General features: G+C 33.6%; 1 protein-coding gene across 5 annotated transcripts; it reads right to left on the bottom strand.

The window, feature by feature from the left end:
- Nucleotides 1-3,254: 3,254 nt before the first annotated feature.
- LOC122578949 (methyltransferase-like protein 23) lies at nt 3,255-16,428 on the bottom strand. Of its 5 annotated transcripts, XR_006320567.1 has the most exons (9): nt 16,278-16,428; nt 16,079-16,183; nt 15,884-15,970; nt 14,975-15,025; nt 14,503-14,596; nt 14,329-14,413; nt 14,049-14,226; nt 13,864-13,906; nt 3,255-3,454 (listed from the first exon to the last, which is right to left on the bottom strand). XR_006320567.1 is itself a non-coding variant. In XM_043751009.1 (7 exons), the coding sequence occupies exons 1-7, from the start codon at nt 16,392-16,394 to the stop codon at nt 14,070-14,072; spliced, it is 696 nt and encodes a 231-aa protein (XP_043606944.1). In that variant the 5' UTR covers nt 16,395-16,428; the 3' UTR covers nt 13,913-14,069. The 5 variants fall into 5 exon arrangements, 4 of the variants coding, with proteins under 4 accessions (XP_043606944.1, XP_043606943.1, XP_043606945.1 ...); XM_043751009.1 differs by lacking the exons at nt 3,255-3,454; nt 13,864-13,906 and having other exon boundaries at nt 13,913-14,226; XM_043751011.1 differs by lacking the exons at nt 3,255-3,454; nt 13,864-13,906 and having other exon boundaries at nt 14,121-14,234.
- Between the last annotated feature and the right edge of the window lie 1,393 nt (nt 16,429-17,821).

Below are 17,821 nucleotides of genomic sequence, written 5' to 3'. Positions count from 1 at the left end.
CCGCTACTAACTTGATTACCACCACAACGTGCGGGTACCGTTCTCGTTTTACATAAATATAGAATAGATAGGAGGGGTATTTTGGGAAAATAAATGTTGAAACTCAAAAGTTAGACGGAGGGTATTTGCTTTATAATATACGAGAGATAGTGCTCGCGGGTTATGGCGGTGAGATGGTGGGGTGATAGGTCAAATCATTGAGTATGGTAGCCAAATGACTTAGCAGTACGGGATCCGCCTCAGATTTAAAAATTCGTCGAAAGTATCGAATGATATTTCTAATGAAAGAGCATGAAATTTTAATAACACTCATACAATTTTTATAATTCATCAATATACGATTTTTGAGACAAAATATTTTGAATGAATTAGATGAATAAAATGATTTATGGGTGAGAGAGAAAAAAATAAGTGGTTGAGATTTAAAGAGAGAAAAAAATAAGTGGTTGGGATTTTAAGTTATTATAGGTATACTAGTGCTTAGACCCCGTGCGATGCACGGACAACCCTAAATAATTTTTCTTAAACTTTATTTTAAGATTGTATCAATGAATAAATATAACTGAGTTGGACATAATAAAAATATTCTTATGAGTTGATTAATTTAAAGAAGAAGAATGCTAGATATACCTTGGGATTTATTAATGATACGCGAGGGCTTAAAACGCGTCATTGCACGCCAGAGAGAAATTATAAAATTGATTGCCCATAGTAGGCGCATATAAGAAGAATTATGTTGGTTACCTGGATGTGATAGGTATTATGAATTTTCCCCACTTTGATATATAGATCCACGTGGATGTGCTATAACCTTAAATAATTTCTTTAACACCATTTCAAGCATGCATGTAGCAAAGTAAATGTACTCCTATTACAACTAATGACCATTTTAAAAAAAATTAATGACTTAAAATGCATAGAAAAGTCTTATTTAGCACTAAAATAAACCAAATATACCTCATAATTTTCATCACAAATTTGATAGGCTGTTCTTTGTATAAGATTTGAAATTTGTTGATCATTCATTTCAACTCCAATAGAACCAGTGACATCTACAATCCTAACTTGCACATTAAACCTACAAAAAAAAACAGAGATACAATTTTACCACACAACTTAATGATTATAGAGTTTTAATATGAAATATAAATATATACCTAGGATTGATGAGAACTCCTTCCTTGTTACATGAACAACAAATCCACATTTTGTTGTCCCTTAAAGCATCAATAATGTCGACTGCATCCATGTAGAGATCGGTCAACTAAACTTCTTGAGAACAATTCACACATTCCATTGAATACCATAACTGGTCGGTTGGAATAAAACTGATTGTTGCAACAACCACCACTTTATCAAACTGTCAAAATGAAAATGTTTATACATTAGAATGTTAAAAAGCTAGTTATAAATTCGAAAGAAAGTTATGTTAAAAAGTAATCTAATCAAAAAAGAAAAATTCACAAACAATGAATACTTACATGTTCGTCCATCAGGATCATCTCAATACTATGTTATTAACATCTCCATATAGAGGTTGCTTCCATAGCCGCAGATTCTAACCATTATTGTACATGGCTTATTGTTTGGACGCAAATTTCTAATTGAAACATGGTTTAGTGAAGCCATGCTAAAATTGATATGTTATGTGTTTACGTTTTAAAATGCCTTAAAACTGAATGGAAGTGGCCTTATATAGACATAGACATGCAAGGAAGTAACCACCACAAACAATACACGAACGGTTACATATTCAAATTTTCGAAAATTTGAACTTCTTGAAAGCATAACTAATCCGTTTTCGAAAATTTGAACTTCTTATAAAAATAACTAATCCGTAGACCTTCCAAGGAGCAATATTGTAATGATTTTTGGGCTTTCTTGCATTTTTAAGCATGCCACATAAGCAATAACTAACAAATTTTGAAGTGAGATTTATATAATGTAGGGATTAGGTAAAGATGTTTAAATTAGTGAATAAAAAATAAGGGTATTTTAGGAATCATCTTTTCTTAACAAAAAAAAAAAAGAAACAAAATACTCCATAAGATAGTATTAGATATTAGATATAGATAGGCGTGGACATAAATATGAAGGTCACAATATTTAGTTTATCATCTTCATGCACAGGACATGCAACGCTACCCTTCTTACTTGAATGAATTTTGTAGGCGGCAAACCAGGAAAAAATGAAGATTCCATTGGAGAAGTTAATAGCTGCCACAAATGATTTTGACGACAAATTTGCTGTTGGGAGAGGCGGGTTTGGTGTAGTGCTAAGAGCAGATCTTGACCGTTCAGATATTCAGAGTTTGTCATCGATGAAAGGAAAGAAAAAAAATGAATCACCCAAGATAACTGTAGCTCTAAAGCGCATGTTCAGTAGATCAGACAATAAAAATGAGAAGGGGTATTTGGCGGAAATTGAATTGCTTACTAGTTGCGAGCATGAGAACATAGTCTCGCTCCTTGGCTATTGTAGAAAAGATTTTGAAATGATTTTAGTCTACGAGTATGCTATTAAAGGAAGCCTTGGGGATTATTTGTGTAACCGTACGGGGAAGTCAACTAATCTTACTTGGGTGCAAAGAATAAAAATTTGCCTCGGTATTGCACATGGGCTGCAGTACCTTCACACCGAAAAGGACGGCAAACCACGGATAATCCATCGAGATATAAAAAGCGATAACATTTTATTGGATGAGGAGATGAACGCAAAGATTGCTGACTTTGGGCTCTCCAAATTCCAGCTACAGAATCAAGAGACTATCCAAACACAAGACGTTGCAGGCACACTCGTGTACACAGACCCAGAATTTTTGAGCACAAATAAGTATAAAAAAGAATCAGACACCTACTCTTTTGGAGTAGTTTTATTTGAGATGCTATCTGGGAGACTCGCCTATGATCAAATTTACCTCGATGAAAACAGGAATGGGCTTGCACATATTGCACGCCGGCGCTTCACTGAGGGAACACTTAAGGAGTTGATAGATCCTAAAATGATTAAAGAAGATGAAGACCACATTTTCACTTTAAATAGAGGACCCAATCAAGATTCTTTCGACACCTTTTCAAAAATCGCATATGCATGTCTGGCAGAAACTCAAGCCAAACGTCCTACAATAGAAGACGTCATCCTGGAACTTCAGAAGGCATTGGAACTTCAAGTACGTCTGTCATTCCTTTCAGCTAGTAGATACATAATTTATATCCATTCATATAATTACAAAAGTTTTAATATAGAGGCAATGCATAACATCTTGCAAAACACGACACAATATCAGTGCATATAACATCACATAAGTAATAAAAGATTTTCATAATATATTATAATCCGTCTAAAAGCATGAGTTGCCAAATCAATAAAAACCTAATCCACGATCCTAAGTACTACCAATATTATGAATAGAAAGAAATAAATTGGTCACCTTCTATCTGTCCGAATCCACACCTGCATATTTTTGAAAATAATTATGAAACTAAAACAAAAGATAGTTGATATACAAACTCACCTATTGCTTAGGGATCGTCAGCAAATATGGTTGCAAAATTAACAGCCTTGTGTTTATGTAGTATGTTTGTTTATCACATATATACGAATAAACTAAAACAAGATTGAGATGTTTTTGAAACAACACATGGCGTAATCCTTGATCGACACGGTGTAATCTTTGATCGACACATGTCCATTTAATTTATTTATTTTTATTAAATTAGCTTTTTTAATTGTATATAGATTTAATTTCCTTATTAAACTTAGAATAAAACTCTAACTCTTACCTTATAGATACAAAACACATTATAACCTTATTAAATTGATCGTTTTCTCATTAATAAAATTGTCTATTTTTCTTTCTCAATTCTTTAACTCCTATTACTTATATTACTTATAATAATAAGTTAATAACATTAAGACTTCAAAAAATTTGAGTTTACGATCCGAAATCACAAGGCTATTTGCCGTCATCCTCTATGCTTACAAGTTCCGATTTTGATATGATTTTAAAAATTTAAGGTAAATCCAAAACTTTAACTAAACATATATTATATTTATATTTATCATTGTTGATTTATTATAACTTGGTTTCGATCATCAGTTTAATTTAACCACAATTTATTTCATATTCACAAATCATGTATGAGACATATTCGAATTTTCCTTATGATACAATCTATAGATCTACCGTACATCATACAAGTATTAGGACTAGTATTACGTATAAACAAAATTACTTTATTTACATCATCACGTCCAATTTAATATATGATGGCAGATGGCATCACAGTAAACGGCTCTGAATCTTCGATCTAATTATTGTACAGATCCAACCACAAAGTTGTAAAATAGTAATAATTTTTAATACAATTGTAGGATTAGTTTAGAAGAATACGTATGAGTATATTGAATTGCATAAATAGTGTTTGTATTATAAAGTTTATTAAGTTTTACCAAAAAAAAAAAAAGAAAGAACTAACATGTAAAAAGGGTTTTAAAGTGGGCAAGATCTTTATAATTAATTAATTTTATATTATAGACCGAGAAAAAAAAAATCATTGTGAAAATTTTGGGGCATAGAAGTAATAACACCAAATAATTAATGGGCCTTTAAAATATAATGGATTTCGTATTTACTGTATAAAGAGAGAAAGAAAGAAACTGTTCACCGTCGCCTTTCACGGGTTTTGAGCTCTAATAACTCGACAGTGTGTAAGGGAGGTTAAAATGTAGGCAAAACTTACCTCTACCAAGTAAAAAGGACCTTATGCCTTTGCATGGTATCCAAATCACGCTGCTTAATGAGTTTAGTATTTATAAATGTAAATAACTATAGACAAATGTCTATAGTGTCAGAAATTGAAATTGTGTTCATTGTATGTAATAAACTTTTGAAGCCTGTGCATTGTATGTATTCGGGCATATGTGTCACCCATATAAGTTGTCACTTGTAAGTTTTTGATTGGTACAATGCACAAGATTTGAAAGTTCATTACATACAACGAACACAACTTTCGTCTTTTTCACATTATAGACATTCGTTTATAGTTAGTTACATTCACATATACTAAACACAAATTTAATTATAAAGGTGGCATGTTAGGTTTATTGTTAGGTGGTTACTTTAGGTTTCCAAATCATTTTTGTATTTATAAAGGTGAGTAGTGTTTGACATAAATTTTGTTTTTGATACATAATTTTCTCTTTTTACCATAATGTTGCAGGGGGAAATGTCGGTACTCAGAAGATTTCAACTCGATACTATAGCGTCGGCCATCAATTGTTCCGCCGAAACAAACTCTATTCGGTCTTATGCATCAGGTGGTATTGTGTACAAAGCAAAACTCCATTTTGTAAGCAAGAGTTCTTTGTCAGTAGAAGAAAAAGATAATGCTGAACTAAAGGAGGAATCTATTGATGTTGCTATAAAACATATCTCTAGTAGAGAAGATGGACAAGGAGATCAACAAGGATTCTTTGAAACAATTGATATTCTTAGTAGCTCTAAGCATGGTAATATAGTCTCCCTTCTTGGATTTTGTGATGGAGGTCGTGAGATGTACCTTGTATTTGAAGATGCTTCTGATGGAAGCTTAGACGATATTTTTAGAAAAGACAATCACAAGGTTAATTATACATGGGCACAACGCTTAAAATGGTGCCTTGGTATTGCACGTGGACTCGATCACCTTCATACCAAGATGGGTGGCGCACAAGGGATAATACACGGTGACATAAAGAGTGCTAACATTCTTATAGGAAAGAATTTGGAGGCCAAGATTGCTTACTTTGGGCTCTCCAAATTTCACCAAGCAAATCAAGTGGCGAAGGATACCAATAACAGTGTAGGCACAAACGTGTATTTGGATCCAGAATATGAAAAAACACACAAGTTAAATAAAGAATCAGATATTTTTTCTTTTGGAGTGGTTCTATTTGAGGTATTTTGTGGGAGGTTGGCTGATGATCCAAAATACAAAGAAAAAGATGACAAAGGATTTGCGGCCATAATGCGTCAAGGCTTCCATGAGGGGACAATCAAACATATGATTGATGAAGACATTTATACTTTAGATGGAGGACCCAATCAGGATTCTTTGAACAAATTTTTATATATTGCAAACAGATGTTTGGGAGAAAAGCCAGCAGAGCGTCCAACAATTGGGGATGTCATTCAAGAACTGGAGATGGCATTAAACTTTCAGGTTAGTCAACATTTTCAAAGTTTAACGTGTTTCACTCCTATCGTTAATGAAGATTCAGGCTTTATATTAATGTTAGCTAAAGATTAAATCGATTTTGCTAACGTATGCTCTTAGGGTACACATATATTACTATTATAAAAATACAAACTTTTTATTAAAATTAAGAATTTTTAAATAATAATCTAGGATTGTTTTTCAATATGGAGACATATGATGGTTTTCATTTACAGGACAACCTTATGACTAGACTCCAAATCTCACTTGAAGACATTACATCAGGGACAGATAAGTTCAGCGATAACAATAACATTGGATGCGGGGGACCATGGAAGGCATATAAGGGAAATATTACACTTCCACTGGCACAAAGTAATGCCCCTGTTTTGGCAAAGCGGTGGGATAGCAAGTTTGATCAAGGAGGTCAACAGTTTTTCAATGAACGTAACATTCTTTTCAGATATAAGCACCAGAATATCATTGGTCTTGCTGGATATTGTGATAAAAATGATGAAAATATCATTGTTTATGAGCATATGCCTAAAGGAAGTCTTGATAAGTTTTTAGACTCTGTTGACCTCACATGGATCAAAAGGCTTAAAATATGCATTGATGTCGCGAACGGATTGGAATTCCTTCACAGAGGTGCTATAATGCTAGAGAGTATGGTGCATAGAAATATTAGAAGCTCTAACATATTAATAACTGATAACTGGACGGCAAAAATTGCTAATTTTGAGTTATCAACGGTACATGCAAATGATCAGAAAGATATGGAACATGTCATCAGCTATCCTAACAGCACTCTTAGCTACCTTGACCCAGAGTACAAACAGGGTTTCTTAACCAGCGAGTCTGATATATATTCATTTGGTGTAGTTTTATTTGAGATTTTGTGCGGAAGATTGGCATGGAAAGAGAGCTCTGAGGGTGACAATCAGTCTTTAACCACCCTGGTTAAGAATCGAGATGAAGAAGGAAAACCACTTGACGAGATGGTGTTTAAGGGTTTAAAGGTGAAACCTGTAGCAGATTCACTGAGGACTTTCCATACTATTGCTTTACAATGCTTACATGATGAAAAGGATAAGCGGCCAAAAGCAAGTGAAGTCGTAATACAGCTTAACAAAGCAATGGAGTTTCAGGTAAGTTTTCGTAGTAGTTCAATTGGGCAAATATAGGCTTCCCTAATATGCATCTTATTTTCCATGTTCAGATCTGGGAGGGCAAGTCTTTGACTGGGACGTATGCTACCTAACCGGGGTATCCCCGTGACTGTAGCATAATCCTTTCCCCGGCTATCTCCAAAATGTTACCTAGTGAGGTTCGATTCAAACATGAGACGTCTTCTTGTAAAGACGTCACGCCTGACCACAAGACTAGGCCATATTTGGTGGTGGTTGCATTTTATGACTTATTAGAAACTAAGCTTTAATATGTATTCATTACAAAAATAGTGGAACACAAGATATCAACTTACAAACAACAAAACGAAATACCTAAGCATAGAAAATGCTAAACAGTTGGTTTCTATAAACTATATTAATTTAGTCCGAGTAACTTTTTTTGAATGTTGGTTACGCATAACATCTAAATTTGCAGTTATGAATGCCAATTGTAAAGGTCACTGGACCATGTATCTGAATGCCAATTGTCATTGAAAACTCTTGATTTTCTTTTAATGTAGAAACTACTGATATATCCATGATTGATGTATTATTTGGGTTCTGTTAACCATAGATGGATGATGTTTGGGAAAAGAAACTGCCGAGAAACTACAAAGAAATAATACATATATCCAAAGACCCTGATCAAATGAATTCTATCAACAAAAAAAAGGATCTTTACCAAAAGCTCATTGCGGGAATCTTCCTTGAAGAAGAGAAAGTCGGGTTATCTAACATGAAGTTGGATTTTAAGAAGAAAAAGGGTATCAACAAGAAAAAGGATCTCCACAAGAAGCTCCCTGAAGAAGAGGAACCTCTTCATGAAGGGAAAGTGGTAATTTCCTTTTAATAAAATATAAAATATTCTCTTGAAAAATGTAGTATGTGTTTGCCAACATTTTCTCGATACTTCGAATGTCAGCGAATATGCACTTACAGAGTGTTGTCAAAATAATTATCCAAAATTCCTAGATACACTTACACATACAGAAGCTGAATGTACTTGATTTGATTTGTTATTCATAAAACAGTGGTTTTCGTTACCTCGCTACGCAAAGGAGGGGAAGACAGTTATATCAGCAACAGCCTTTTCATATGGGAACCTTAGATCACATAAATGGAGATTTATTCAGAAGTCAACTGCAAGGTATCCTTCTCCCTATTATAGCCCTTAGTACACTACATATCATAAATAGATATATCTTAATATCTATCGCTCTTCATTGCAAAATTTAACTTGTCATGCCAGTTCGTTTTCGAAATAAAAACTGGCAAGTACTTCTATTGGCACCAGACACGACTATGTATACTAGATCAGTAATGATAGTAAATAATCAATTTTAATTACTTGATATTTTTTCATAATTTCTTTAATTAGAAATTCCTGAGACATAATAGGATCATGGATTTCTAAATGAAATGTTTATGTGTTAAAGGGAGCCATGAGGGTGCTTAATTTAGCATAAATTCTTGCAATCTGTGCAGGTTTGAAACCGTGGCGAAGATGACAAATATTTCAGATTTAAATATCCGAATAAAGCTACAGACCAATTTTTTAGCTTTGGATGTTGATTATGGGGTTTATCTGGTCTTTAAATTTTGTGATCAAAGGAAATTTTCGGATAAACTGATGTATGTGAACTTGAAGTACCAAAAGGAGAGGAGTGAAACCTTACATGCATATTTTGCAACACGAAGAGATGATGACAGGTGGATGACTATTGAACTGGATCGCTTCCGGAAGCAGAAGGATACTGATTTTGAGGTTTTCCTAGAAAGCTTTTCACGATATTACTGTGGAAGTGGTGCCATTTATGTTCAAGGCATCAAGTTTCAAGCCATTGACAATGCACGTTTGAGAATACTCTTCCATCTCCTTTTTTAATTTTTATATTTTGTTTATAGTACAACTTTTTTAGGATGATCCAACAAATTTCTTTTACAGATGAAAGACGAACAACTTCAGAAATTAAAGGGGGTTCAACAAGTTCGAGAATTGATTAATGATTACGACAAAGAAGAGGTCATTTTACTTGACTTTATTTGTCAAAGAATAATTAAGATATTCTATTTAGTCTTTGTAGTAAGCTACTTATTGATGAACAGTTGTCTTTATGGGAAGTGGATGGAAAGAAACATCTTATGGTATCTGCAAGAAAGGTTTTATTCAATTCTGAAGAGATAAAACAGTTTGAGTCGAAACCCTCCACTGAATCAAGGTTAGCTTTTTGAATAAGTATTTTGCATTCCCCATTCATACTACTAGTCATCGAATTGAAAAAAAGTTTCGTTCATAAATATAACAACTTAATATATGTACCAGCAGATTTCAGGACGTGATGGAGCTTCTACCACGACATGTATTTAGAATCAAGTACAAGATTGACAGTAAAATGCTGTCACCATTTACAGAATACAATTGTTACCTTGTGTTCAAGCTTTCGGAAAAATGTTGTGGACTGCATTGTCCTGTGAAAGTACAAGATCTACTCCATCGTAAAAACAAAAGAGAACTAGTTGATCGTAGAAATTTTATATATTTTAGATCACCGGCCTCATGGAATCAACATGACGCTACATGGGTTCCAAAGGAGAGGGAAGATGGATGGCTAGAAGTTATGGTGTGGAGGTTCAACTCCAGATATAAGCTTCAAACGGATCGCATTCCTATGAATTTGAAACTCATAACTTATGAGGGAACTATGTCGGGGCTTGAAGTATATGGCTTGGAGTTTCGACCAATGTAGAATATATGTCCCAAAATGTTTCAACCATACTACATTTTTATTTTTTAATGTGTATTTTATTACTAGTACTTTCTTTGGTATGCTAAACTTGTTTACTTTTGGAATGAGATATTTAAAGTAGATATCCAGTTAATGGTTCCGGGAATCCAGGAGGAGGAATATAATAGTTCCCCAATAAAAAACAAAATGGACATCGAATATATTATCTGTGATTTCAGAAACATTTGGTCATCAATTTATTTTACCGAACTAATATGATGCTGGGTATCCCCTGGCATCCAAATGGGCAACCGCTAAAGGTGCACACCAACTAGCTGTCTAGCCTAACCGAGACGGACGGAGTACCTAGCCAACTTAACTCCATGTTCCGGGAGAACACTACTAACCCACCCGCGACCCGCCCATAGGCAAGACAAAATACCTGGTACAAACCTTAGATTTGAACATGTGTTAATACATAGATACTCACTAGGATTCAGATTTTGGGAGGGAAGTATTTTCAGATATTTTCGTGAAGTCTTATATGTCACCTTAAGCATTCGAGTTAATTAGGAGTAGTAGATACTTAATCGTCCAAAAAATAAGGAATTAAATTATGACATCACTAGAAATAAATACAGTAACATAATAATTCTCATTATATTATAGAATGTAGGTAATACAGTTTTCTGTCAATATAGAATGGGATAAATATACATGAATTTTGAGTGAATAGTTATTTTCTTGATAAATAAAAAGAAAATCTTACATGATGCAACACATTTTCTTCGCTACGTGTTGAAAAAAATAATATTTATGATATTTTAATTAAAACTTTCATATTTTTTTAAAGGTTGTTCTGAATTTTATAAGTGAAGAAAAACCTGGAAGATATATGCATATCTTAACAGGTACTAGAAGCATACCCGCGCGATACGACGTTCGTGGCGGTAAAGGTAACAGCGGCGGAGATGTGGTGGCGATGGTTGGTAGTGGTGACGGACTGACGGTGGCGTCGATTGACAGTTTCAACAAATTGGTACAATTAGTTCTCACAATTTCACATAAATTTTTAAGGTTAGTTTTAGTATAATAGGAGTTGATGGAAAATTATAATTAAACATAGAGGGGTATTTTCGAATTAAAAAAATGCTTAAAAGTCTTTTTATAAAATAGTATAGAAGTATAGATTATATTCCTTGAAATAAAATAAACTATAAACGTACTTCTCTCATAATACGATTTTAAAACTACTATAGGTTGTAACAAAAGGCACGTTACTAGAAGAATGTTACTCACTTAATAATTGTTTTAATAAAATACTTTATCATGACCCTAGCATAAGAAAGCAAAAGACAAAAAACGAAGCATGTATTTTTCTTATAAAAATTGTCTTATTAATTATTATTTGGTTCACAGAATGTTTTGGGAAGGAATGGAATCTTTCAAAGGAATTGGAATTTGAAGAAATGGAATTTGACGGAATGTTTTTGATTTTTTGAAAATTCAAGTGATGGAAGGAATGAAATTCCTTCCTCCATCCCCAAGGAATGGAGATTCCATCAAATGATGGAATGTTTACATTCCTATGGAATGAGATTCCCTCTTCTTTGTGCAACCAAACGCACTAAGGAATGGAATTCAATTCCAATTCCATCAAATTCCATCAAATTCTGTGAACCAAACGCGACCTAAGTTTTTCTAATAAAATAATAGAAAAGAGAGAGAATTGACATCTGAGACGTCCGTAAGAGATGATATCATGTGATTGTAGTCATCATATCGGGTAGTTTATCCAAGGGTGGGGATTCTCGCACATTAATCTAATTAAGTGGTGAAGTTGGAAGGATCTTGACCATTTGATTAAAAATCAATAGTTAAAATTCAATGTTCATCTTTGAATCTTTACCTTTGATTTTAATTCAAAAGTGAATATCTATCTAACTTTATCCCTCTTAGGCTATCTCCAATGGGGGCGTCTGCCCTTGGATATCCTTTGCCGTTGAAGCTTGTCCAAAACTAGGGATTTTTTGAAGAATGCCCTTAGGTGTCCTTACCTAATATACTTTTGTTTTTAGTGGGAGGTAAAAGGGTATGTAAGGATATGTAAGGATGTTTGTATGGTTGGAAATAAAATTATAGGATTTGAAAGATTTATAAAAGGATGTATAAGGATTTGTAAGGATATGATGTGGCAGCTCAAGGACGCCTAAGGGCGTCCTTAGCATTGGAGATAGCCTTGGGTGCCCATAGGTGCCCTTGGATATCCTTTGCCGTTGAAACTTGTCTAAAACTAAAAAAAATTTTGAAGGATGCCCTTACTTGTCCTTACCTAATATATTTTTGTTTTTAATGGAGGTAAAAGGATATGTAAGGATGTTTGTATGGTTGCAGATAAAATTATAAGATTTGAAGGATTTGTAAGGATGTATAAGGATTTGTAAGGATATGATGTGACAGCTCAAGGATGCCCTTAGCATTGGAGATGGCCTTATAAGTTGACAAGTATAGGAGACTTTGGAAGCAAACACATACCTCCATAAGAAACACTAATTTTTGCAAGTATTAACACTAATCTATCAAATATTGACACTTTTAAGCTTGACTTTTGATATTTAGATTAAGTATTAGCTTAATATAATTGCAATTTGTGTACAATTGCAATTTATTTAGTATATATATAATTATATATGATAATTTGCATAATATTAAAAATACCGAAATACCACCGAAATAGCCGATATTTCAAATACCGGTCCTTGACCGAAACACCGAAAATTTGTTCCTTAACTACTTAGGATCAGATTAGACGAGATTGTTCGCAAGAGTTCCATAAGCAAGTCGAGGCACGCATCCAATCTTTCCAGCAGTTAAAGCGATAATACCAAGATAAGGAAGAGCAGCTAGAAGTTTGTTCACGGGAAGTACAATCATAAGTCAGACCGAGAAAAAACTAAGAAAACAACCGTGTTTTGGAAGACGTTTATGGCTACACCAACACACCTGGAAGACCTTCATCATATTGAGACAAATCAGAAAAGTCAGGCAAAGGATCGAGAAACTTATTTCTTTAGTGGGCTCGTCTTTTGTTTAGCTGGGTTGAACCAACTGCCTAATGTGGAGCTCAAAATTGAGCTACACAAGAAGCGTATTTTCACATCAATGTGGTGTTTGCATAGTGTTAACAATTATCGACATGATTATGGATTTTCACATCAGAAGATGGTATTTAGAATAATGATATGGGATTTGGAAATCACCTGAAGCAATCTTTGAAACCACACCTTGAGGACAAGGTGTGTTTTGTGATAAGGAGTAATGGCACGACGAAGTATTAGAGATTTATTAATTAGATAATACGGTATTAGTTTTTTTATTATTAGTAGGTAGATATTCTTGTAATTATAGATATATTTTATGATATCTTTTATTATTAACTAGTTAGTTTGTTAATCAAGCTATAGGATTAGTATTTGGATAGATCAATAGGGTTTTTATATAATTATGGAAAGAATGAATAGGGTCTAAAGTCATTTTGAGTTTTAGTTCTCGAATTGCAAGAACCTTTCTTATTTGTCGATATGAATCTATTTTAATTCGTATCATATTTTTGTATGCATTATATTAAGAGAACTTGTATATAGAAAACGATGCTATCATATACATTTGTGAATTAGATTAATTACGAAGCATTATGTACTAGAGACAAATTAAAAATAATAAAACAAACAATTCAACTATATGTTACTCACTAAAGATAAGAGTATTACTTGTATCATTTGTCAGTAGTAGCCAGAAGCAATAATTCATTTTCTGCGTGAAACATGATTTTGCAGGTACATTACAATCTAAAAAGGTGAGCACTAGTAAACTAACCATATTATAAACGTACAAACCTTTGCATAATAACCTATCCAGAAGGCAAAAAAAACACGAAAAATATTCTCTATCTAACCTCAAATTTTGAAGAGCATCTTCAATTCTTTGCGACATCAGTTGGACCAATTTCTACCAATTGAATGTTACCACTCAACCCAGAAGCCTTCCATGATGGCAGGAATGAAAATCCATCAAGAAGCTTCACACACTTCAGTTTCCATTTCACCAGTAAGAATTCTATGAGGTGATGCCCACTGCATAACTAAAAAGATGGTTTAACCATAAGATGCGTGTGGGGTGAAATACAAAATATAGTAACGGTTTGAACTAAAGTAATAGTATATAATAACTATGACCTTCTATTGTGATAGCTTGTGATGAAAACCGAGCCAGGTGAATTCTCAAGAAGGAATTTGACGGTGGCAAAGAGATTGTCGAAAGCTTTGGAATATTTGAAGGAAGCATCTCATCGTCAGCTGTAACCTTCTTTGTGTAAGGAAAATGGATGATAATAGAGCATATAATCTTACCACATGAGTCATACAACACATCGGCTCCAAGTATCACTTGTGGTAGTAAACTGAAGATAGATTCGTCCCATACACCCCAGGTAAGCCCCATTACCTGAAATACATATATAGTAATAAATTTAAACAGTAAATCACTATGCTTCACTGGCTAGCATGATGAACTGTTATCTAACTATTGGGAAAACTCTTAATCTGGCGCATCATGTTGAAGCGGAAACTATTACTTATGAAGGCTTGAGGCTTATAAAAATAATAATGTTGAGACAAAATTTGACTTTTGTGCACAAACTTAGTTGAAGATGAATCTGGATATTTATGATAAACAGGCAGATGCTATTACTGAGATGTGAATACTGAATACTATAAAATCCATATCTTCAACCGATCAAAAAACACGTTGACTGAAAATAAGGGTCTTACAAGAATGATAGATGAGGTGGGAAATATATATGTGGAGAATTATTGTTTTTACCTCACACTTGACATCATTTAGCTCACATACTTTTCTCATGTTGTCCAGAACCTGCAAATCATTTGTTACAGACGTAAACTAAAGGCAGAAGTAAAAAAAGGTAAATAGGAAATAAAAAGCAATACAGGCTTTATAGAAAACATACCAAAAGGCTTTTAGACCTAGGGAAATTGGGTGTAACCCATTAACTAAGAAGTTGTGGGTTCGAGTCTCAACTATGAGACAATTGGTGTAAATAATTAGGTGTAGCCCATCAACTAAGAAGTATGTGCCGCGTCAGAAATATATGAGCAAGTCGTCACATTGTAACACCAAATTTTTGGATGTACACTTTAATCTAAATTATTTAGAAGCAAAAGTGTCCAAAAGTGTAACCAGCAGTGTTGTAAATAACGGCCTTAACGGCCGTTATAACGGTAATGGAGGTCCAGCGTTACGTTAAGGGGGTTGGAGGGTAAATTTAAAGGTCTGAGGATCTAACGGCCGTTATAACGGATTTAACGGTCTTAACGGCCTTCATAACGGAATTTAACGGTCAAATAATGGAATTTAACGGTCAAATAACGGATTTAACGGAGCTTAACGGTCAAAAGACATTTTTTTGACTAATTTTGTTAGGATATTGCTAATATATATATTTTTTATATAAATTCCTTTATATTTTATAGTCTCCGTTATAATGCCGTTATAACTCCGCGAAATGAGATTTAACCTTAAAGGTGGTCGACCGCCTAGCGTAATTTACAACCTTGGTAACCAGAGACCACTTACAATAGCTCCAAGGCCAAAAATTAGTACCTTCCCCAATTGGCACACAATTGAAATAGTAGATTGTAATTTTGGACAAATAGCCCCTATCAACTCATAAAGGATAACCATATAACTCAAGGGGCTGGTTCGGGTTTATACCTCAAGTCTATCAGATTGATCGGTAAGAACGACATGGGCGCCTACTTTAGCTGCAACTAAACCAGGCAGTGATGTTCCAGCCCCAAGCTACAAACTAACTAACATTGTTATTAAGCTATATTTTAATAATAGATTATAATAATGATAAATAGAAAAAAAATGTATATAATTATCAGGTCATGAAAGTACTAGTACCTCAATGACACGTTTCCCAACGAAGCGAAAGCGCTGCTGCCAGACATATTCAGCTAGAATAAGACTACAGGGCCACACAAACAATCCGTATTCTTCTTTTATGTTCTATACAAATACAGCAGGAGTTAATTATTAGATATATATATACGAGGCAGTGTTGTTTTTACAATGAAAGCTTTCAAAATAGAGGGAAACCTACCTCGATGATAGAGATAGAAATAGATGTAGAATCTTCGGAAGCATTTGAATCTCGGAAATAGTGATGAGATACAGTGGTCATGTTCTTTGAGCCGCCGTCGCTGTTGTTCATCGCCATGTGATGCTCAGCCTCCAGCAGTGGTTACCTTTTTGTTGACATTAATTTATTTTTTTATTTTTTTGAAGTATTTATATTATTAAATATCTTATACTCTAACATATGTATTCTAGATTAATACCCGGTCTGTGACCGGGTTACCAAATAAACTTAAAAGCTTTTTACTCAAAATTAAGTTTAATATGAAATTGAGAATAATGTTATGATAAAGTCTTAAATCTTGTATACTTTTTGATATAACATACATAGAGTGTATTTGCTATATATTAAGTTTGTTTTGGGAGGATCCACCTGGGTTTAAGTCTCACTTCTCACATTTGTGAGGGTGAATTAATAGGGTTTTTCGAGAGTCTTGGTTTTCAGGCATACGTGTATTTAGGAGTAGAATAGAATGCCGTTCTAAAAAAAAGTTTGCTAATGTTCGCCCGAAATTCGACTTGAAACTGACACGGAAAACTGGGTTAGGGTTGGAAAATCTCGACCCGGTAACCCGCCAACTGATTGTTTTTGGTCTGGATCGGGTTGACCTTTTGGGTTAATAGCTTAACCCGTCAACCTAAAACTATTTAAATTTATATAAAACTTTTTATTAGGTCGACTCACCAACTTATTTCATCCGGCAACTCACAAACCTATTTGACTTGAAATCAACAATGCTAATTGCCAACCCATATGACCTGAGATTAACTCAGCAAGACGCGTCAACCTACAAACCCATATGATATGTAATCAATCCAACAACCCATTTAACTCACCCACCCATATGATGTGCTATCATACACACATTTGCTTCTACTTTTAGCCAAACAAAGTCGAAAATCAACCCACAAATTAGTTAGTGGCTATTTGTTTCAAGTTATATTTCATGTATCTATGTTTTTATTTCAAGCTACATCATTATTTCTTTTAAATAGACTTTATTTACAAATGCCCGGTAAATATCGAGATATGCATTTTGTTTATATGTAAATTCAATTGATAAAACGCACATTGATTTCATTAGTACTCCTTAACTGAACAAACTATGGATGGTGATAATTAAATTAAGAATTTGAAATATGGATTATATTGGACAAAACTTCGGTTGGTACTTCAATTCAAACTTCAAGTCAACAGTTTATATAATTAGCTATAACTTAAATAATAAAAAGTAATCATAATTAAGAAACTGCATTAAATATAAAAGAGTTACCATTTATAAGATACTTAAAGTTGACTATTAATTTGAAGGGTTTGACTATTAATTTGAATGGTCAAGATCAAAATATAGACTTATTATTTTCTCTTTGCTATGGGAACCATAAATATATATAATTTTATAACATTTAGAACAATAATTTCATATATGTTTTTATTTTTCCCTATTTAGAATTCTTATTATTTTGTTTATAACAAATGAAGATACATGTTTTGAAACCACTCATTCA

Source organism: Erigeron canadensis, chromosome 8 (assembly GCF_010389155.1).
Source record: "Erigeron canadensis isolate Cc75 chromosome 8, C_canadensis_v1, whole genome shotgun sequence".
Taxonomy (NCBI): domain Eukaryota; kingdom Viridiplantae; phylum Streptophyta; class Magnoliopsida; order Asterales; family Asteraceae; genus Erigeron; species Erigeron canadensis.
This window is presented reverse-complemented; position numbering and strand designations above follow the sequence as displayed.